Here is a 24118-nt window from a genome sequence, read left to right as displayed (position 1 = left end):
CTGCACTCGTATTTGGCGCATGTGTTATACATGAAAAACAAAAAAAAACCTCGGGAGTGTTTTTTTAGGCTAAACCCGAAGCTTGAGGACCAATAGGCCCAGCAATTAATCGCTGGGGGTGCCTGATACTAATACATCTCGAGATTTGTAATTACTTGCTCTTTGCTGAAAAAAGCTTCTTTGGAAAGTGAGACAGAAGATATTGGGGTTTGGAAATCAATTTTCAAATGCTTTTGCTTCAAATTTTGCTTGCTCGGACAGTAAGACAATGTAAGATAAATCTGAAGGAAAATCGGCTTATTTACGCTCCCATTGGATATTTAATGGCTGCTGGAAATCAGAAACTTGACAAAACAATTTCATATAAACAACAAGAGATGAAATGAAAGTAATTAAATAATTGTTTTTTAATTTAAGCCAAATATTGCTTTAATGTTTGATCGTTTCGTCAGAAGTCAAAATATAGACGAGACACAAACAATGTTGCTTGTACGACGACGCGAGCAGTCAAAGACTTGGACTCTCAAAAACCAATTTGCAGGATTTTTGCTTTAAAAAAATTAGTTTTTAACGCATTACTTTGTAAATATTCTTTGAAAAATGGGTTGAAATTTAAAATCGGCCAACATTCCTCAAGAGCGCGGCGCATCGTAATTGAAGATCCAAAGTTTTTTGACCAAAAGTGAGCTTGGGCAGCAAATCGAGTGGAACAACCAAGTAAAGAAAAATATATTCATCAGCTATACAAAGTGATTTAAAAATGAGCACTCTAGCTGCATTAGTTCCCGATAAATGAGCAAAAACGGGACGGAACACATGAAATTTTCGCCTAATCTTACACCTAAATGACTGATATTCAAATTTCGCTTTTTGGGTCAAAGCCACCGGAATTTCCTCACGCACGTTGTTGTAAGGGAGTAGAGTATTCAATCTCTATCCAATGATATCAAAACGAACTGTGTCGCTCAAATGGCTCTTGAGAAACTTCGAAAAAGACGGCGTCATGTTTGAGTCGATTTTGGAACTAAAAAAAAACAGGAGTGAAAGGGTGAGGACCAATGGGGCCAACAATTAATCTCTGGAGGTGCCTGATACTACACGTCTCGAGATTTGTCCTTACTTGCCCTTTGTTCAAAAAAGCTTCTATAGAAAGTAAGACAGAAGAAATTGGGGTTTGGAAGTCAATTTTCAATATTTGCTTCAATGTTGCTTGTTCTGGCAAGAAGACAATTGTAACATAAAACTGCAGGTAATTCGGTTTATTTACGCTCGCATTGGATATTTGATGGCAAAGTGCAGTTGTTGCTGGAAATCATAAATTTGACAAAACAATTTCACATAAATAACATGAGATGAAATGAAACTATCCATCAGACGAAATAATAAAGAAAAACTGATTACCAGACTAACAATCTTTGAAAAAGCTGACGAAACATTGACATGAGCGTTAAAACAATAGGAAAGTAAACCGAAATCTCAGAAGAATTTGAGTAAGAAGCCACCGGTTTCATCAGAACAGAACGAAGTTACGAACTAAAGTAGAGGACACGATTATTGTTAAGAAAAGCAATGAAGGAATTAATTCATCAACGCAAAATTTAATTTGTGAAATATTTTATCAAAGTAAAGAAACATAAGTTTTAGAAGAGATGGTTTTAATAGCTAAATCGAATTTTGTTCTCAAAGTTACTAGAACTGAAGTTTGATTGTTTCGTTAGAAGTCGAAATATAGACGAAAAACAAACAATGTTGCTTTTAAGTCTACACGAGCAGGCAAAGACTTGGACTCTCAAAAGCCAATTTGCAGGATTTTTGCTTGAAACTATTGAGTCTTTAAACATATTACTTTGGAAAATTGGCGTATGATGAAACTAAGTAGGTACCTACAGATATATCGGAATTTTTTTTCTCTTAATTTTAACAATATCTATTAAAGAAGCTAAACTTAGCATCACATAAAAAAAATTAACATTGGAAAAACGAAAGAAAAAATACGAGTAAATGATTGAAGATCCAAAGTTTTTGATTAAAAGTGGGAACCGGCAGCCAGTCGAGTGGAGCAACAACGTAAAGAAAAATTTACTAAACAGCCATTCAAAGTGGCAAAGCAAAATCAAGAAATTATGGAAATTTGGACAGAACGGGAGGTTTTACATGGTTATTTTAGGATTTTAGCGCAAAGTACAGTTGCATAATTTCGTATACCCAGCAATAACGCAAAAAATTAAACTATGAATTAGGTAGGCGAAGGGATAAAAAAAGTAAGAAAAAGACGGGACAAGGAAGGTACGTACATAAATTACGAATTAAAATTTACCAGAATAAAAGACAATATAACGAATTTAGAAAAAGGAGAAAAAAAGAAATAGAAGAAAAAGCAAGTGGTGAATTCCCGACAAATGACTGCCAACCACCAACAATTTGAATAAGAGGCCAAGAACAAGTTAGTTTTAGAAAAACTATAGGACAATATTTAGAGTCAAACTAGAAAAATCACCAGAAAATAATAACGCTGCGAACAATGAGATGAAGATTTAAAAACAAGCAACATCCTTGTTGGGGCAAACAAAACCCAACAAGAACAAGCAAAACAACGTAAACCTTCAGGGAATTCAACTGAAAAATCTCGAAAATATAAAAAGTTGTCCTCATTAGCAGGTGCCATTGAACGCACTGGAATTAGTCGATCGCTGCACATAAAAAATGAGCTTTTCCGTTTCCTCAATTTATTTGCGGTGCTTATTTCCAGTAAAACACTGCACTTGTAAATGTTGATTTAACACAAGCCCTTTGAATATATTTTTCTGCGATTGTTGGCAGCCATTCCTGTTTGAAATTCCAAATCGCGCAATCTCTAGCAGTTGAATCCCATTCGCAGAAACCCACGCTCGATAAAACGTGCAATCGTTACTTCGTTAATCCAACCTGCCTAAACATAAATTTGTCCACTTTATGTGCGGTTTTATTCCATAAACGCATTTTCTTCCATTTTATTTCATGATGGTTGCGAAATAACAACGCGCGCTTGATATGTTTATCGCACAGGCACCTAGTGTTCTCCAGTTACCTGCAGGCGAATTTATGCACTTGCAATAATCATAGTATTAAATTACCATAAACAATGAATAAAAGTAGTCGAATAGCAAAACAACAATCTGACAAACAAACTGAACTCATCATGTCAAGCAAATTTCGTTCAGGTCGCATTTCAAGGGGGAGTTTCTATTGTTCCTCATTCACAAAGCCCGAATTATTATGAGGAAATGTGACGCTCCCCCAATTCGGATTTAGATTAATCCCCATACCTACTCGAGTTAAGCTTCCGACTAGGCAGGATAATGTTTTTCATTAAAAAAATGCAAGTAAATTGCCAATGATTGTAAATCCCAATTGATTTTTACTAAAGTCCCGTCTTAGTTTCTTAAGGTCCCTTCTATGAGCGGAAGACTTTCAATTAAATCGTTCAGGCCATACGGTTGTACAACATAAATTCAGACCTACGGTTGCTGTTCTCATCACATCGAAAAAGTCTTTCTTTGCTCGGCTTGTCTAAAACTCTATTTATAACACTGTGCTCAATAGCATGGGCTTCAATTCCCGTTGAAAACAGCCCTGTTTTTGCTAATTTAATTCTACTGTTTATTTGCCTTCATATTTCTTCGTCGCCATTCTAATCAGTTGACAAAAATTCAGAGTCTCGAAATTATTTTTTCAATCGAATTTCTCAAGTAATGACTTCAATTTCTGCATATCACATCAAATCAAATTAAATCAAAATATGCTTTATTGCCACGAAAAAATTCACAAATTTTATGGACAAAGCGACTATCAATCCTAACTGTTCTTACAAGAGTTTTATTCCAAAACTTGAGTTGCTCAACTTCATTTCATAACTTCACTTCGCAACATGAGTTTTCCGTGTTCACAGAACCATTCTTATATAACAGCTTGATGCATAAAAAACTTTCTGATGCACAAAATTGATAACACGTAAAAGACATGGCGCTTCTTCCAAATGTTACTTACAACCGATCTTCTTCAAAAGTTCGAGAGCAAGAAATATATTCAAAAAACCTTCCAGAATCTACACTGAACCTGCCGTTTCGTGTTCAAAAGATTTCACCTATTTAGAGCGTATGCAAGGAAGGTAAACTTTATGCATGTTCGACATTGTTAAAAAATTTAAAAATTAATCACGAGTAATCGAAATGGCATGTCGAAACTTTCAGAGACTGAAAGAAACGGAATGAAGTACCTACTCCTTGTGAAAAATTCAAGTAAATTCAGAAACACACTTGATTTTTTTAAATTGGTCAAAATTAGGTAAAAAAGGTTAACTTGTGCGGTTTTTGAAAAAAACTTCAACTCCCCAACCAGACGAACAAACAACCTGAAACTTTAAGTAAAAGCGAACAAACACCGATTTTTCAGAATTTGCCAAAATTGAATGAAAAAGGTCGCAGGGTTTTCTAAAAAAAATGGAAACTCTCAAACCAGACAAAGCAGCAACTTGAATTTATCACAGAGTGAACAGAACACCATAAAGTACTTCTAGTGAAAATTTGTACCAAATTCAATGAGACACGGATTTTTGATAATTTCTTAAAGTTTTTTTAGGAGTTGGCAAACAGGATTTACGCCCTCACTTGTGGGGTTTGGTTTAAAAAGTTGAAACTCCTCCCTGCGATCAAGTGGCAACTTCAAATTTTCACAGAGCGATAAAAATGTATTAGAGTAGTTCCGGTAGAAATTTAACATAAATACGTCATAGTCATACGCTGATTTAAAAGATGCTCTCAAACATGAGATCCAGCATCCACATCCTGATCGTTCACTGGCAAGGTTTTTGGGAAAAAATGTAAACTCCCCGACCAGACGAAGAAGCCATTTGAAAATTTCCCAGCGTGAAAACAATATAAAATTTCAAGTAAATTCAAGTAGAAATTCAGTTTTGAGAAACTGTCGAATTTGAGTAATAAACGGTTCGTTTGAGCTCGTGAGAATCTGTCGAATTTGAGTAATAAAAGGCCAGCTGGAAGGCTTTCGGAAAAAAAGTGAAAATTCCGAACTGGTCGAAGAAGCAACTTGAAACTTTCCCGGCATGAACACAATACAATCAGGTATTTTTGGTGAAAATTGCAAGTAAATTCAAAGAAAAATTGAGTTTTGAAAATCTGTCGAATTTGAGTAATAAACGGTTAGTTGTAAGGTTTTCGGAAAAAAATTCAAACTTCCCAACTGGACAAAGAACCAACTTACCACTCTCGCGGAATGAAAACAATGCAATCAGGTATTTTTTGTGAAAATTTTCAACAGAAATTGAGCTCGTGGGAATCTGTCGAAAAAAATTGAAACTTTCCAACTGGACGAAGAAGCAACTTGAAACTTTCCCGGCGTGAACATAATACAATGATGTATTTTTGGGTAAAAATGTCAAGTAATTTCAAGCAGAAATTGAGTTTGGAGAATCTGTCGAATTGGAGTAGGTAGGTACCTGATAAACGATCACTTGCAAGCGCTCGTTTATTTCGTTTTCGGAAAAAAAAACTTTCACAGAGTAAAATCGACAGAATATCAATTTCAGGAATACATGTAAATTAAATAGTAAAACAGTGACGATTGACCCAACGTTCACTTGGAGTAATGGTCAATTTTCACCAGCCTCCAATTTTCTTGACGGTTTTCTACCCATAGCCACAGATAATAAATATTTGATTTAAATTTACAAAATCCTGCATTTTCCTTTCAATTATCGCATGCAACTTCTTCCAAATGCACTCTTCCTGACAACTTTCCATTAAAGCGATCTGAAGCGAACCATACATCTTCCATAAAAACAAATTGATCTCACGCAGGCAGGAAGGGTCCGAACATCCCTCTTTTTGTTGTTCTGTGGCGAAACGAATTACGGCAAATCTATCAGACAAATAGTCTCTACCATGAACGCATCCCAACTTTTAAATGACCCCGACCCCAGGGTCTACCGGTCATTAAAATTAATGCTAAAACACCCTTAATTATTGAATAAAAGCCACTTTTATCAGTTTATAAAAGTTGTCTGGATATACTATTAGAGGAAAACCGACTGATATCGATATAAATACTTAAGAGCGTAATTTTTCTCTAATGTTACCTAATTCAATGGGAATCGTCATATGCCCGATATAAGCGAGGGCTGCAGAAAATCATAAAAGGTACAACCAGGTGGTGAAGCACACGATAATTCATCGATAATTTACAGGGCATGTAGCGTAAAATGGGCCATAAATTTAATACGAGCTTTGCTCGGGATTAACATTTCAAGACGGCTTGCGGTTGAAGTCGCACATATGTGAAAACTATTTTTACAACCCACTTATGATCACTAACAAAAAAAAGTTGTACAATCAGAAAAAAAAACTTTTTAATGAAATTAAATTTAATTGGTCGATTCGAAGGCGAAATGCTAATTGGCAGTTTAATGGTTGGATGCCTTGATACCAGAATACATTCGGATGCCCCATGCGACTTTTATAGAATCTTCGATGGAATAAAATTCGCTTTATTGTAGTGCATTAAATCCCGTTCCCTTTCCAAAACAAGTTAGTCACTTTGTCTCATAATTGCCTATAAAAACACTTTAAAATAAAACTGATTAAGCTCGAGTGTTTCCATATTTTTGCAAGGCTTTTTAAGCTTGGAAACGCAGCATGTTTGCTGGAAATATTATTTATCAAAACCATATAAGAGTTTACTCCCAGTACTGATTACTTCTTTGCATGTCTGCAGCTACTCTCGGCCTACTGGCCTGTCTCATTTCCATCCAAATAATGGCAGTTTTAACTCTAAACCTAAACGACAATTGCTCGAGGAATGGCTTGAAATGTGCCATCTAGGTAAGCGTTTATTTCCAAAGTAAAAAAATGAGCAGCGTGTCTTGCGGCAAAGAAAGGCCGCTTCAGAGCACTCAAAAGAAATAAAGACGTTTCAATGGAATAATCCGTCAATACATCCGACTCTCTGTAGCCAAACAACGTGACAATGTCTCCTTTGGCGCTTTTCAAGACCTTTTTTCACCATGAGCCGGTCATAGATCAGACTTTCTTCTTTTCAGCTCTTGTTTGCTCGCAACGCCTAGACAAATTGCACCAATGCACTCTTCATATTATTCGTATTTTACGTAAAACACAACTTAAGTTTCAGAATGTTTTAATCGTCCGGCCCAAATGTGCAATCCTGAATCCTTCAGAATATTTTTGATTTTTTTGCGCTCACTTCATATAAGGTAATCCCGCACGTGTAAGTTTCTTTAATCAGCAAAACCTTTAAACGGTTCTTTCAGGAAATGCGGAGATACAGAAACTATTTGCGTTCTTTGCTGCTTCCCATTAGGGTAGATGTTCTTCTGGCCGAATCGGGCGTTGAAGTCTAGCAAGCGAATTCCAGCTGTTGAAGAAATAATGAGTGGAATGAGGCAGAGAAACGAGTGCAACAGAAAGAGACCAAAAGGCACTGCGGGAGGCGTGGTTTAATTATTCATTGTTTTGAAAGTTTTTCTCTCTTTTTAATTCGAGCTTTTCTTGACCTGCTCATATATTTCCTGATAATAAATCTTAATCAACCAACAAACTATAATAGGTTTCGAGTCTCCTCTACTCAATATATTCACTTTTTATTTATGTTAAGTATTTTGTTGTTTTGAAAATGTACTCTGTTTAGAGAGCAACTTAGTAAAATGTATGTACTTAAGGCTGTATTTTCTATTAATTATGTAATTTTAACTATTAAGATTAATTAAGACTAAAATACACGATTAACAATCATTGAAATTATTTATGAAGTTGAAACTGGTTCCTGGTTTTCCTGGCTTTTAGGTCGTCGTGAAAAATGCCTTTTCAAGACGTTTTGCAAGCACGACTGATCTAAATCTTTCGGGGCGGTTTGTTTGGCGCAGAAATTTTCTGCCTATTTCCAATTTTGAATAATTTTTTTAAAAATCGCGGTAGGTTATAGCCCAAAATAAACAGTACTGCGGCTTCTATTGAAAATTCCGCCAAAAATTGAGATAAACGGTGAGAAATATGCAAATTTTTAAACTTAAAACGGAATTAATTCTCTATTAAAAGGCGTGAATACTGAGAAAATGTCAGCTCGCGATTTTTTGTTAAAATCTTAACTTCTGTCTCTTCTCTTGATTTTAGTGGCGTTTTACAAAATTGCTAGAAACTAACGAAAATGTCGCAATTCGGAGCACGATTAGGGCAACGTTTTCTGTATCAAATACGCCTGGTTTTAATTTCCTTGCTATTTTCAGTTTCGAATAACAAATTTTTGAAATCAATAATAGTCAAATATCGATGAGATTTGTATTGAAAAAACCGCCAAAATTTTTGGGAACCTCTAAAAAATATGCCAATATAGACACTTACAGCCCAATAACTTCTCTAATAAACGGGGTTAAGATCGAGCGATTATCCTTTCGAATTTTCAGCTAACAAATTTTTGTCGAAATCCTGACATGATTGAACGTGATCATCTTGACGTGATTGAAAATGTCCGCATGAATAGAGCAAACCTTTCTCTATTAAATAAAACTGATTTAAATTTCCAGAATATTTACAATTAAGAGTAAACATTTTTTGAAATGATGTAAAGTGATAACAATTTCAGTAAATTAAGTGCGTCATTTCATAGCTTTCAAATTCAACATTCCAAAAAAACTGAGTCGAAGAAGCTTTACCTTAATTAAAGATTAATTGTTGATGCGTAAAAAAATTTGGCGACGCCCAGTCGCTTCAATAAATTCAAATTTTCTCTTTAGGGTCTATAATCCCTTCAGCTGTTATTTAAACTGCAAAAATTTCCCATGGCTTGAAAAAGATCAAGTAAGGTACAAAAAAGCCCCTAAAAAAGTCCTCAAATCGCATCTATCTAAGTTTCTCAATGTTGCCAAACTAATAAATTATGAGATTTCAACAAATTCTTTGATTGTTCAGGCAAATGCACTGCTACTATTAAGACAGATAAAACAAAACGCGACAAAAAATTTAAAAAGAATACACAGAGAAAAGTGGGACAAAGATTCTTATTCTTGATATGCTTATTTTGAAATACATTTTTTTTTTAAATCGGATGATATTTGACAGTGAAAAATAAGCAAAAGTGAGGCTCGTATCTACTGGAAAGGGCGTCAAAAATTGAACGGAAATGTAAAGTATAGGTATGCAATTTTTACATGTGTAGAACAAGTAATTCTCTATTAAACAGTATCAATACTGGGTGTCTATATATTTTTAGTTTTAGGTCATGAATTTTCTAAAAAACCATCACGGTTGATTCAGAGTCCAGTATTAGAAAAATTGCCAAAAACTTATTTAATAAATGAGAACGCTGTAATTTACCACACGAATAGAGCCATGTTTTCTCTATCTGACAAAGTAAATTGGAATTTTTTGTCTATTTCCAAATTTAAATAATATTTTTTTGTAAATATTGCGGCACGTCATAGTAGAGAATAAACGGTAGTTAGGCTTGTTTTTAAAAGGTGGCCAAAACTTTAACGAAATATTTCAAAAACATGCAAATTTCCACATTGATAGGGGAACAATTTCTCAAGAAATCTCTTCTCAAAAAATCGAATATTTTCGCCTGTTTCCAAATTTAAATACCTAATAATTAGAAAAATATGCAAAGTTCCACATTGACAGAAGAACAATAGTAATCTCTATTAAACTGTGTTAAGAGTGAGTGTTTATCTTTTTCCAGTTTCAACTTATGAATTTTCAAAACAATCGTGACTGTTAATTCAAGAGTCCATTAACCAACCATCCAATTTTGAAATATTTGCAAAAATTCAAATTTCAATTGGAAACGTGGCGAATCGCCGCACGAGTAGAGCAAAACTTTCTCTAACTAATAAAATCGATCTGAGTTTCTCGACTATTTTCGATTTTAAGTAAGAAGTATGGAAAACATGGAAGTTTTTCCATCTAAAGCTGAATTAACTCGCCAACAGAAAGGAAACAAGGCGGACCTGAAACCGATTCTCACATAGTCGATAACATCAGACGAATACTACGCAACTCGAGGGGAATAATTGCAGCAGGCGGAGCCCCAAAGCTCCGCCTGCAACACGCCCAGAGCCCTCTGTACCTGTTTGACGACTCTAGTTGGCAGCCGAACAACGGCGTAAACTCAACCATGTTGGTCCCAGCTGACATGCTGGCCGCTCAATCGAAAATGCTCTATCAAATCAACAAATATTACGGCGAACGAGTGCAAACCAGGATGGGAACAATTGCGAAAACGATACGGGAAGTGTGCAAAGTGGTGCAGGATGTGCTCAAAGAGGTCGAGGTGCAAGAACCCAGGTTTATATCGTCGCTGACCGAATGCAACGGACGCTACGAAGGCCTGGAAGTCGTTTCTCCCGTGGAATTCGAGGTTGTTTTGTACCTCAATCAAATGGGAGTGTTCAATTTTGTGGACGATGGAACGTTGCCCGGTTGTGCGGTTCTGAAGCTGAGCGATGGCAGGAAGCGCTCAATGTCGCTTTGGGTCGAGTTCATTACCGCCTCTGGCTACTTATCAGCTAGGAAAATACGGTCCCGGTTCCAAACGCTCGTTGCTCAAGCTTGTGATAAATGTTCCTACAGAGACTCAGTGAAAATGATCGCGGATACAACCGAAGTGAAGCTGCGGATCAGAGAACGATATATTGTGCAAATTACACCAGCTTTCAAGTGCTCAGGAGTGTGGCCCCGATCGGCTGCTCATTGGCCTCTGCCTCACATTCCCTGGCCTCATCCCACTTTGGTAGCCGAAGTGAAAACCGAAGGTTTCGATCTGCTGAGCAAAGAGAGTATTGCAGCGCAAGGCAAACAGTCCTCGATGGAAGGCGATGCATGGGTTTTGTCCTTTCTGGAGGCGGAAAATCGGCTCCTCCAAGGGGGCTGCAGGCGGCGCTGTTTGAGTATCCTCAAAACCCTAAGGGATCGTCACCTGGACCTTCCTGGCAACCCGGTGTCGAGCTACCATTTAAAGACGCTTCTTTTGTATGAATGCGAAAAGCATCCGAGGGAGTGCGAGTGGGACGAGGCGTGTATAGGCGACCGAATCAACGGCATTTACCTCCAACTCATTTCCTGCCTGCAGTGCCGAAGATGCCCGCATTATTTCATTCCCAATTTGGACTTGTTCAAAGGAAAATCGCCTAGTGCGCTGGAAAATGCGGCCAAACAAGTGTGGAGACTTACACGCGAACTGCTTACCAATAGCCGATGCTTGGAAAAGCTTTAAACTCTCTTTTTGCTGGCGATTTACCATAAAATCCTTTGGGATATTTTCGAACAAATCAGTGAACATTTTGTGCCATATTTTCAAGTACCCTGTTAGTGTATAAAGATACTGTGCATTTATTTTCGTTAAGTAAATTATTCGTAACTTAAACTAGTATTAAATGTGATTTTTTATATTGTTGCAATTTGACTGAAAGCTTTAATCTACCCTTAGAATCTTCACTAGATTAACTTTAAGCCTGAACTTAAGCTTCTAAACTGTTTGTTGTTTTATACTATATTTATTGGTTTTATTGCTACTAGACTACGTGTTTTGTTTAAAATTTGTGTTGTCAATGATTGTTTAGAGAAAATAAACAAAATGTTTCTTCTATTCGCTGGTTTTGTTTGGTTTTCCTCTGAAATTTGTTCCAATTGCAAAAGGGCGAAATATTTCAAATGAAAATTTTAAATTATTCTCTTATTATTATAATCAACTTATCATTGATCCGTTATAAAAGCAGCAAATTTGCTTGTGTGCAATTCGGAGATTGTTGCCTTGAAATTTGGCTCTGAACTAAATCTTCTGCCGTTATCGAACCCATTTTCGGGTTTTAGGTGCAAAATATAAAGCAGTTCCACAACACACGCTAGTTTATTCTTTTCTAACCTGAGCGATTATAGTAATCATTTTAGCACTAAAAACTCCGTTTTAAACTTGACTAAATTTTGGCCTGAGAGGCTTCTGAATCTTTCTCAGAAACGGTTAAAATAGCTACAATTTCTTTAGCTTTTCTGATCAATCACAGTGGAAAAAGTCACGCGGTTTAAGAAAATCGACATCTGCGGCTCTGTCTTCTCCAAAATCCCCAAAACATGCAAGCAACAAATGAAAATTGCTGATCAACAGCAGAGCTTTCACAGTGAACTTTTGGTTGAAAAAAACCGCAGAAATTTTGCGGGCTTTGTCTTAAGAAGCACATAAATCTCACGAGTAATTCAACGCCCGCGTGTTGAAAAAAAATTCCGAAGAGTCAAGAAACAAATGGAAGCTGTGCAAATTTCTACACTACTATAGTCAAATTTTCTCCATTTAATAAGAATAATTGCATTTTTTCCTGTTTCCACTTTTGAAAGTATCCTTACGAATTAAATTGGTAAGTAAGCAGTGGTGCAAGTTGCATTAAGGTATTAAAAAAACTACTAAAAATTGAAAAAAAAAGAGAAATTTTTTACTTAGATATAGAGGCATAGTTTGTCTATTGCATGTCTTCTTCCAGTTCCAGCCAAAAAAAAATTGAAAAAAGCCTAACTTAATTTTTACTCGCACATTTAAAAAATTTCAAACAAATTTACTAATAGCCTTTTAGTTTTCTGCCTAATTCAAATTTTGAAATACAATTTTTTGAAAATATTGCGACACGTGATAATAGAAAATAAGCAGGATTGAGTCTTGCATTGGAAAAACCGCCAATAAGTGACCAAAAATGTGGAGCATCTGCAAATTTTCACATTTGTAGATGGAAATATTCTCTATTAAACGGTATTAATAATGAGTGCCTATCTATTTTCAGTTTAAGCTGATGAATTATGTGAACAAATCGTGATGTTAGTCGTCAATCGAGTTTTAGAAAAATTGCCAAAAACTCATACCCAAATTGCTGCAGTTGTAGAGAAATAATGTTGTTATTAAACGCTGTTAATACTGGATGTCTATGTGTTTCCAGCTCACCAATTCTCGAAAAAATTTGCGCTTAACACTAGGCGCGTATTAAAAATATTGCCAAAAATTCGAAAAAAAATACAATCCTTGAAAATTACTACACTAACTGAGCAAGGATATCTTCATCTATTAAAGCGAATTGCATTTTGGTCTAATTCCGATTTTGAATATCTACTTAACTATTTTGTGCAAATATCGCGACAACGTCACAGTGGAAAATAAACAGTTGTACCGGAAACGCTGCAAAAAAATTGAAGAAAAATTAAAACAATTTGCCAATTTTCCCAATTACAGCGGAAAAAAATCTCTTTTAAATAGTTAACAATCAGCGTCTGCTTGCTTTCAATTTTAGTTCAGCCATTTTCGTTAAAATCCTGACTTTCGAAATATTTCCAAAAATTGAAAAAACAAACAGAATCGGGGTTAATCGCCGCAGAAATAGAGCAACGCTTTCTTTATCTAGTAAGATTAAGCTAAATATTCTCACTAATTCCAATTTTAAATAGGTAATGGGTAGATATGTTTTTGAACATGATTAATCGTGGGTGAAAAGTCGTGCGACTCGAAAAACTCGCCTAAAATTGGCAAAAACTGTAAAAAAATATCCCAGTTTTGCTCACTTACAGCCGACTATATTTTTAATTTAATGGGTTTAGATTCGAATGCCTACATATTTCCAATTTTAACTCGCAAATTTTACGTGAAAATCCAGAGTGCTAATTCTGAGTCGCGTTTTATAAAGATTACCAAAAATTCAAAAAACCTGTTGAAACGACGCAAATCGCCGCAGAAAAGGAGAAAAATACTAACGTCTTTTCTACCTAGGCAGACTAATTTGAATTCCCTGGCTTTATCCAATTTTGAATAATTGTGAATATTAAATCGGTTTCCAACGAATTTTCGTGAAAATCCTCACCACAAATTCAATGTCGGATTTGTAAAAATTTGTCAAAAACTCCGGAAAAAAGTGCAAACGTTGCAACTCACACCACCAATAAAACACAATTTTCTCTATTTTATCACGTTAACTTCAATTTTATATCCAGGTCCAATTATGAATATTTTTTTCGACATGATGAATGTTTTACGTGAAATTCCCTAGTCGTTAAAATGCTACTAAATTTAGCGGTTTATCGCTAAAAACGACGTAAAATATGTGCCTCTCTCAATGTTTCCTAATATAATTGCCAAACAGCATTCTAAAAATTTGTAAAAAGTCAATTCGCAATTTTCAATAAAATAGCAATCTCAATAAAACGATGGATTTTACTCAGTTTTCTTTGGTTCGCTCTTCATAAGCGCTTAAGGCGTCATAAGTTTCTTGTAAATTCGCATTAAAATTCCACACTCCAACAAAAAATTTGCTCTCTCAAACAAGTTTCACTTCAATTTAAATGTAGTATTTCTCAATAAATTAAAACTAGTAAACTAACAAAACTAATAAAGTGTGAAACTTCAATAATTTTTTGGCGCAAAGCCTTAATTGCTAAAGGAAATACCAAAAAAGCAACTGATCGATTAACTGACTTTTGCCTGTCCTACTATTACGACAAATAAAATCAAATGAGACTGACGAAAAATGCAAAAATTATACAGTCAAACATTTTAATTTAATCGCCAACAGGAAAAAAACTAAACAATAGTGCGGTTCGTATTGAAAAAGCGATCTAAACAGGGTGAAAAATGTGCCAATTTCTGCAGCTACAGAGGAAAAATTGCTCTATTAAACGGTGCTGATAGTGAGTGCCTATCTTGCTTTCCATCTATCTAGAAAGTCGTGACTGTAAATTTAGAGTGAAATATTAGAAAAATTGCCAAAAAAGCAATAAAAAAGAAAACCTTGCAAAATACCACAAACCTACTAGTGTGGTAGTAGTTTTCTGTAGGTATCTGATAAGATAAGCTGTAATTTTAAACAGCCTAGTTTCCTCCCTTTGTTAATGAAAAGTTCGTTGCAGTTGAACTGCTAAAGACGAATTTTGTTCAATTTTCTTTGGATCATGACTTTGTTAATATGCCAAAAACTCTTCACTTCCGAATAAGGTTTACCTCAATTTAACTCTAATCACTAATTGGTCCAAAAATTTCTTCCTCAGGGCCCAGGGATGGAAACCCCTCATTTGTCATTCTAACTCCAAAAACTGCCCGCGACTCGAAAAATCCCATGGTTTATCGAAACGGACACACCAACTAGAATAATGACCGATGGAGAAAATGAGCCTCCATTGGTTGTTAGGGGCGGTCCGACCGAGCAACTGGCACCTCCTCCCACAAAAGTGGGGCGCTTTCACCTGGCGCTGGCGCCTGCTGACGTTCCGCAGTATTCGTCCTTATTTTGAGCGCTTTGTTCGGCACACGGTTAGTGCGTGAATAATAAGTGCAAACAAACTGAACACTTTTCAATTTGAGTTGATCGGGGGAAAATTAGCATCTAACCCCCACCACCAGAACACGGTTGATTTAAAAGGGTTTTAATATATCCATCGCCACCGTGGCTCCTGCTGAAAGACGCGGCTCCAGTAGCCCCCCAACTGCTAATATGCTGGTTCCCCCCGATATGCTAGCAGCCCAGTCGAAGATGGTCTATCAGATGAACAAATACTACACGGAAAAAGTGCAGGCCAGGAAACTGACAACGGCCAAAACCATTCAGGAAGTGTGTCGAGTGGTGCAGGATGTGCTCAAAGAGGTGGAAGTGCAAGAACCGCGATTCATATCATCCCTCACCGATTACAACGGCCGGTTTGATGGCCTGGAAGTGATTTCGCCTACGGAATTCGAAGTGGTGATCTACCTGAATCAGATGGGGGTGTTGAACTTTGTGGACGATGGCACTTTGCCTGGCTGTGCCGTCCTCAAGCTAAGCGACGGCCGGAAACGGTCAATGTCTCTATGGGTGGAGTTTATCACTGCTTCCGGCTATCTTTCAGCGCGCAAGATGCGATCCCGATTCCAAACTCTAGTGGCGCAGGCTTGTGACAAGTGCTCTTATAGAGACTCGGTGAAAATGATCGCTGATACCACTGAGGTGAAGCTGCGGATTCGCGAACGGTTTATAGTGCAAATCACGCCGGCTTTCAAGTGCACAGGATTATGGCCCAGATCGGCTGCCCATTGGCCACTACCTCAGATTCCCTGGCCACACCCCAACCTCGTAGTCGAAGTCAAGACTGAGGGTTTCGATCTTCTGTCCAAGGAGTGCGTGGCCCTGCAAGGGAAACAATCTGCCATGGAAGGCGACGCTTGGGTTCTCTCCTTCTTGGAGGCGGAAAATCGACTGTTACAAGGCGGCTGCAGGCGCAGATGCTTGAGCATCTTGAAAACCATCAGGGACCGACACTTGGACCTACCAGGGAATCCAGTCACCAGCTACCACATGAAGACGCTGCTGCTGTATGAGTGCGAAAAACATCCTCGCGAAAGCGAATGGGACGAAGCCTGCATAGCGGATAGAATCAACGGAATATTCCTGCAATTAATATCTTGTTTGCAATGTAGACGCTGTCCTCACTACTTTCTCCCGAACTTGGATCTGTTCAAAGGCAAATCGCCCAGCGCTTTAGAGAACGCGGCCAAACAGGTCTGGAGACTGACGCGGGAAATGCTGACAAACTCACGGTGTTTCGAAAAATTGTAGCAAATCTACTTTGTAAGTATGTTGCCTTAAGTCGTTTGTTGTTTGCCGTCGGATCCACGTCTAAATTTAGGAAATTGTATCAACTTGACTGTGATTTTTTTTAGTATAGGCTGCGGCAATGCCGGCTTTTCTATTATTATGTATCGTATTTTTGTATATTTATGTTAATAAAATCTAATATACTTATTTGAATTTCATTTTTTATTCTGTTTGAAACTTCAAATTATTCGCTTGAAGTCAGCAGTCTCTCTTTTAAAACCGCAGTTCACGGTTCGAAAGTTTTTCATTTAATTGCTCAAGAAACTGCAACTTTCGAGTTCTTTTACTGTCAAGTTCTACTTTTTAAATAGAGCCGCTTGAAACTTGCCCTGCAACTAAAAGAAAAACAGCTCGAAATAAAGGCGGGATTTTCTTATTACCTAAATTTTCAAAACTGTGTAAAATTGCAAGGCTCTGAGCACAGCCTTTGAGCGTTTGAAAATTGTTTTTTCCGAAAAATTCGGATGTGAAATTTCGAAAACAGCATACGTAACATTAATTACATTTTGTTGCTAAAATTGAGCGTTTGAACAACTCGATTTTGGAATAAAAAATTTGCCACTTTCTGTCTTAAAAGTCCTCTAGAATATTCTGTTTTAAATCTGCCACTAGGCATTAAACCCATTTCAATCACGAGGTTTTGAACGTTGGAAAATTGACCGTTTTTTTGAAAAATTAGGATGTAAAGTTTCGAAAAAAACTACAGAAGATTAGCTAGATTTTGTTGCTCAAAATGAGCGTCTCAAGAGCGCTGCTTTGGTGTTAAAAATGTTGGTGTGAACAAATTTGACGAGTTGTGCCTTAAAGAGCCTCTAAAGTTGCCTATTTTCAGTCGCAGGCAGGCATAAAGGATTTAACTGATTGAAGATTGCCCTCTTTCCTATCACCCAAATGCTTTCTTCAAAAAATTCTTAGAACTGTAATTTGGTGCCTTAAAATTACCTGTTTTCGAACTAAAGGCCATATTTTAAAAAAAGATGATGCCAAAACTTTTCAAATGCAAAATGCCTCAAAAAATATTTAAGTTCGAATCCGCCGAAAGAACTAGCGAAAAGTTTTGCCCCAATTTTTAAATGGTCGTTAATATAAATTTGCTGTAGACGTTTTTCTAGCACAGATGACTACTACCTTCAGAGATGTCTTTTGCGGTCGAAGCGGGCACACCTCTAATTAGAGAAAACTTTCATCTATAGGTGCGAAAATTTGTAACGATTATGCTTTTTTCTTGACCTTTTGGCAGTAATTTTGGTTCAGGATTACAAAAAAATATGCTGGAAACACTTAGACACTCAGTACTTACGCCGTATAACAGCAATTTTATTCAGCTGCACTTGTGGAAACTGGCATATTTTTGTTAGTTTTTATCATTGTTCGGCGGAATTTTCAATAGAAGTCGCACCACTTTTCAACTATTATTATGATGATTAATCACGATGATATCAAAGATTTATTATTCAAAATGGGAAACAGCCAGGAAACTAAAATTAACCTGAATAGATAGAGAATGCTTAATTTTATTAGTCCTGCAACTTGAGGTTTTAATAGATTTTTTGCATTTTTTTAAACACGAACTGACAATTAGTTTGAATTTTAAGAATAATTCGTGTGGTTGAACCGAAACCAGATTACCGTTAAATAGGAAGATTGTTCCTCTGCAATTGTGTAAATTGGCGTATTTCTCACATTTTTCGCCGCACCACGCGTTGCTTTTCCATTGTGACGTGTTGCGATACTTTACAAAAAAAAATAATCAAAATAGGAAATAGACCAAAATTGCAATTCCCCCTTATTAGAAAGTCCCCCATTGGTTCAATTTTTTTAGCGAATTTTTGGCAGTTTTCTAATGCCCTACTCTAAATTAACCGTCAGTATTTTTTAGAAAATTCATGAGCTTAAAGAAGAAATAGCTATACACTCAGTATTAACTTCGCTAAATAGGAACATTGTTGCCCTATAAATGTGGAAATTGGCATTATTTTCACATTTTTTCCCAACTTTTGGGGCCCGTTTTAATGCAAGCCGCGCCACGTGTTTCTCTTCCATTGTGACGTGTTGTAAAACTTTCCAAAAAAAATAATCAAAATAGGAAATAGACCAAAATTGCAATTCGCCTTACTAGAAAGATAAATTGTTGCTCTATTAGTGTGGTAATTTGCATTGATTCAATTTTTTTAGTGAATTTTTGGCAGTTTTTCTAATGAGCGACTTTAAATTAACCCTCAGGATTTTTTTCAAAATTCATGAGCTTAAAAAAGAAATAGAATGACACTCAGTATTAACGCCGCTAAATAGGAACATTTTTGCCCGGCAAATTTGGAAAGTGCCATATTTTTCACATTTTTTCTCAATTTTTGGCGGCCTTTTCAATACAAGCCGCACAAAGCATTTCATCTTCATTKTGACGTGTTGCAAAATTYACCAAAAAAAAWAATCAAAATAAGAAATAGGCCGAAATTGCAATTCACCTTCCCAGAAAGAGAATCCTCTGCTCTATTAGTGTGATAATTTGTAACAGTTGAATTTTTTATAACATTTTTGGYAKTTTTTCTAATGCSCKACWCTRWATTAACYGTYAGKATTTTCTCGAAAATTCACGGGCTTCAGGAAGAAATAGATAGGCACGCAATATTAAAGCCGTTARATCGAGAAACTATTGGTCTGCAAATGTGGAAATTAACATATTTTTCACATTTTTTCCAAATTTTTGGGGGCCGTTTTAAAACCGGCCGCATCACACGTTTTTTTTCAATTGGGACGTGTTGCGATATCTTSAAAAAAATCAAAATAGGAAGTASACCGAAATTGCTCTTCGACTTACTAGAAAATATAAGCTAAAATTTTGCTSTATTAGTGTGTGGTAATTTGCATCAGTTTCATTTTTTTAATGAACTTTARACATTTTTTCTAATGCGCGACCCTGAATTAACCGACAGGATTTCCTGGAAWATTAATGAGTTTAASGAAGAAATAGATAGACACTCASTATTAATGCCGTTAAATAGAGAAAGTGTTGCTCTGCAAATGTGAAAATTGGCATATTTTTCACAYTTTTTATCAATYTTTGGTGGCCTTTTCAATGCAAGCCGCACAAAGCATTTCATCTCCATTGTGAAGTGTTGCAAAATTTACGGCCAAAATTTGAAGTGCTACTTGAACTGTGAATTTTTGACATCGAGAACGCAGTTGTGTGATGTCTTCAATTTCGAGTCGAATGTTTACTAGGTCGAAAAAAAAATAACCAAAAGAGGAAATAGGCCCCAATTGCAATTTGCCTTCCTAGAAAGYGAATCMTTTGCTCTATTAGTGTGGTAATTTGCAACAGTTAAATCTTTTTATTGAATTTTTGAATTCGACTCTGAATTGAATTTCCAGCTAAAACTGGAAATATCTAAAGACTCACCGTTTAATAGAGAATTTTTTCACCTGTAAGTCAGGGAATTGGCATATTTTTGAAAATTTTAGTCAGTTTTTGGCGGCCTTTTCAACACAAGCCTCACTATTCTTCACTCAATAAAACTATGACCCAAAATCGAAAGTAGAGTGTGAGTCGACGAAATTATTGTATGCAGACCACCTCTGAAGATGCGCGTTACTCGTGCTTGCAAAATGTCGAAAAAAAAACATCTGCCAGAAAAAACTGACAAGTTTTAAACCCGATTTTAAATGAAATATATGACTTTTACAAATTAACCACAAAGTGTTATGAAAATATATGATAAAGCACTACATGGCTTCAATGGTATATATTAATACAGTGAAGGACTTCATACTATGCGGCCAGAATTTTCATGCGATTGCTACTCCACATGGTGCTAAATTCTGATGTGCATTCCACTGCAAGTGTTGCATTTTTTCCGGCATTCAGATAACTTAATCTTCGTTGAACAAAAACATTTTTTAACGCATGTTTCCATGTCACCGCATTTAATTAAAAGTCCATTTATTTGATTGCGGTTTCGCAACTTTCGTTGCTGTTTTCAGTTCCAAATGCCTAACATTCACATATTGGCGAATTCAAGTTTATAACTACCACATGTAATCAGGCAATGAAAATCAAGGTTTCTGTTGCAATATGCAAAGAGATAACGGCATATGCCGTACGTGTACTTGGTACATATGCAAATTTTGTGAAGGCAAATGCCGGGCACTTTGAAAGAAAATTGTGCTAATTAAAAATAATTGAAACTGCAAAAATCGACAAAGAAAAGTACAAATGTAGAAATACTTATTACCATCGCATGACCCAGGTGTTTTCTACCATTGTGAACGATATGGGCTGTAAAACGTGTACATTTATGGCATCAATTACATTTTGTGCCATTTGCCGCAATGTGGGTAATCGCTTGTTTGCAAACATTGCAAACTCAATCAATTTCAGTAAATGAAAGAAAAAACATTCCCGCATCGATGCCCCTTCAACGCTTTTAACCATTTAAACAAATTAACGTTTTTTTGGATGGTTTTTGCATGTTTTTGCCGTATTCATGCATGCGATGCAATTTGTTATGACCGTGTTGCAATACAATAATTAATAACAGAAAATTGGGCTCCATTTTCTTGAAATCATCTAGTAATTGTCTATTTTCTTGCAAAGTTAGCACTGCTCGTTACATTTTTGCCTGCTTCTTTAATCAATTTAAGCCCACTGCTTTAAACTTTTCTCTACTTTTGCAGTTAAATTCAGTCTCAGAAATTCAGATTCTATGGAACTCTCAGATTCTCCATTATTAATCTGCTGTGATATTATTTGTAGGTACAGTGTCTGCTTTCTCGTCCATCTTTCCAGTTTTATTTGTGTTTCTTCAAGATGCTCTTTAGTGTCTTCATTTTAAACTCTTCTGAGATCCTTTTGATATTTGCATTGAATCAAAGCATTATTAGATTTGATTTTTCATTTCGTTAATTTAAATTTTTGATTTCAGTTTTCTCTTTCTCGTGTGTTTTTACTGACTTTTTGAGGTTTTGCTAAATAATTGGATTAAAGAACTACCAATCTTGTGCTGGAAAGAAGCTTTTCTTCTTTCTTTCTTCTAAGATCTTACAAAAAGATTACAACAGATTTGCAAAGACTATAAGCCAGTGGATTTTCTTTTCCACGATAACGATCCCATGCCCATACAGTCGTCATAACCGCTCGTAACGACATCATCTTCAGATCTGAACCCTGTTGAAACCATATGGAGGTAGTTTTTTATCTAATTTTTCCCTCAATTACTCAACTTGGTTACTGAAAAAGCTTATTTCTGTTCGAAGATCTCTTGAAACCCACACTCGGGCGAGTATCAAATTGAAAAAAAATTAAATCGATCCACCCATCGCTTTGTCATTAATAACATCTAATGGCAATAAACCAAAACGGTTCCAAGAAATTGGGCCTACTATCTATGGTTTCTATCTGTCTCGGCCGGGCTTCTGTGCAGTGGCGTGTACAGAGTGGCGCCCGACCCCCATGGAGTCAGACCTGCCCTTGAAAGAAACAGAGAGCACGGGGGGGTCCGGTAAAACAACGACCCCCATGTGGGGACACCGCCGACGTGCGGTAATGGATTTGTTAGGAAAATCGAAAATTACGACAATAATTCGTGGGGGTTGAAGAATTTCGAGCATTCGTTTAATTAGGTATCCAAAATTTTTTTATTGCTCGACTGCTTAATTTGATGTTTTGCCTGTTCAGACTGTTGCTCTAAAGCCATTAAACCAGGCAACTGAGTTTGTGTCGCGATTCAGAGAGCAGATCAAAGGATTTGAAGCTTAAACGCCTAAACGGAGAAAATGTTTATGAAAGTGATTGGATAACGCAAAGTTAGAGCGTCGGACACACAAAGCTTTGAAGAAAAACCGGCAATGATAAGAATGATACTAAGAACAACAAACTTCACACATCGAGTGTTCACACATCACATTGCTAATATGAAGATAACATTTTCCAAACAGATTTCACGTTGATGCAGCAGCAAATGTATAACGAGTGAAGAGCATGAAGACGAAAGAAGCAGAAAATGCAACAATTCCCGAAGATGTGTTGAATAACCTTCTAAAAATAGTTTCGTTTTGCAACAAGGAAACTTTCTCCACAGAGCAAAAACCGAATATTCTAAGCAACAGTACACTGGCTTTAAGGAAGAATTCTTCTTAACAGAGAAAAATTGTCCTAAACCATTTCCTCGCGTAAATATGTTCCGATTATTCGCCAAAGCATATTCACTCGAAGACAGGTCGAGCATGCACGTAAATTATATTTAAATGAGCCTACATCTAAAACAAATAATTAAGCGTTAAGTCGTTTTAATGAGGATGCATAAACATTAATCTTCGGAACCGTTCCGCCGGGCATTAGGCAGATGTTGTCGACCAATTCTCACGTTTATCGGTAATAAGTACACGAAATTGATTGCATTGCAAATGGAAACAGTTTTCAACAGCGGGGTGGATAAAAAATATTCACTTGGAAAGCATCGCAAAAATGCTAAAAATATTCCGGTTCGGCATTCCCTTGAATTGTTGTAGTGAAAATATGTGCTAATCAATACAAATTTTGCGTCTAAATAGTGGCTTCTCTAGTTTCCTTTGTACATTTTTCATAGCCGCATTTGTTCCTCATATAGTCTTCTTCCTCTCCATACTGATTTTCCTCGCGAAACAGATATTTATTAGTTTCCATGTGTTCTTTCAATTCCTGTTCATTTCATCCTTGATTCTTTACCACTTCCTGTGTTAATTTATCTTAATGCTTTATTTCTTCAGTGCCTCAATTGCTTCATCTAATTTGTCCGGTTGTCTGGGTTCGGTATTATCTTCCAATGTTATTTCGTGTTTGCTGTGTTCAGTCATCTCCAGGTTCCTCTTGATGTGGCTTTGTTCTTTCTAACGGTTTGTTACTTTTTCTTCTTCTCCTGTTACACATTGTCTTTTGCCGTTAATACATAATATATTTTGCAAATTGTTTCCTACATGTTGAAAGTGTGTTGTATGGCAGCTTCTGGTTGTCTCTGCCACTTTTCTTTTGAAGTTTTATTCAACTATATTTTCTAGAGTTTGCTACAAATGTTTTAACGTGTTTCTCCGATTGTTTTATTATTCGTCTTATGACCACCATACCTGATGTATATTTCGATTGCATTTTTGTCTATACATTTTCCCCAATATCATTTCTGCTTCCAGGTTACTTAATTCTCACTTTGTACGATTTCGTCGTTTCTGTTTCTATCTTCTTTATGGAAATATTGTTGTTACTACTCACAGTCAATATTAACTGTTTTAACTCTTGTTTCCGCTCATCAATCGGACATTCAGACTACCGTTCTTTCGTTCTAAACAATTTTATATTTCCAATTCTGCCACTGAATGCAGTGGTCCATTATGAATTTTGGCTCTCGCTTTCGCCTTTGCTGTTTTCAGTTTTCCGAAATTTGCGCTCTGTTCAACGCGTCGTTCCTACATTCTTGCTATTGCTTCGTTTGCAAT

General features: G+C 36.3%; 3 protein-coding genes across 4 annotated transcripts in view; 2 read left to right on the top strand and 1 right to left on the bottom strand.

Annotated features, from left to right (window-relative positions):
- Positions 1 to 24118, bottom strand: part of LOC109542612 (neurobeachin) — a 183255-nt gene that overhangs the window by 21135 nt on the left and 138002 nt on the right. The window lies entirely within an intron of this gene.
- Positions 10165 to 11651, top strand: LOC109534099 (protein mab-21). The gene has a single exon (XM_019899654.2). The coding sequence runs from the start codon at positions 10180 to 10182 to the stop codon at positions 11275 to 11277; it is 1098 nt and encodes a 365-aa protein (XP_019755213.1). The 5' UTR covers positions 10165 to 10179; the 3' UTR covers positions 11278 to 11651.
- LOC109534095 (protein mab-21) lies at positions 15304 to 16807 on the top strand. Its single transcript, XM_019899651.2, has one exon. It carries the CDS (start codon positions 15518 to 15520, stop codon positions 16613 to 16615), a length of 1098 nt encoding a protein of 365 aa, XP_019755210.2. The 5' UTR covers positions 15304 to 15517; the 3' UTR covers positions 16616 to 16807.

The sequence above is a fragment of the Dendroctonus ponderosae genome, unplaced genomic scaffold (assembly GCF_020466585.1).
Source record: "Dendroctonus ponderosae isolate FM_Combo_2020 unplaced genomic scaffold, Dpon_F_20191213v2 Dpon_F_20191213_1, whole genome shotgun sequence".
Lineage (NCBI taxonomy): Eukaryota > Metazoa > Arthropoda > Insecta > Coleoptera > Curculionidae > Dendroctonus > Dendroctonus ponderosae.
This window is presented reverse-complemented; position numbering and strand designations above follow the sequence as displayed.

Excerpts from the sequence above, each read along its gene's own strand:
- LOC109534099 (XM_019899654.2), top strand. The coding sequence starts at position 10,180 with ATGTTGGTCCCAGCTGACATGCTGGCCGCTCAATCGAAAATGCTCTAT.
- LOC109534095 (XM_019899651.2), top strand. The coding sequence starts at position 15,518 with ATGCTGGTTCCCCCCGATATGCTAGCAGCCCAGTCGAAGATGGTCTAT.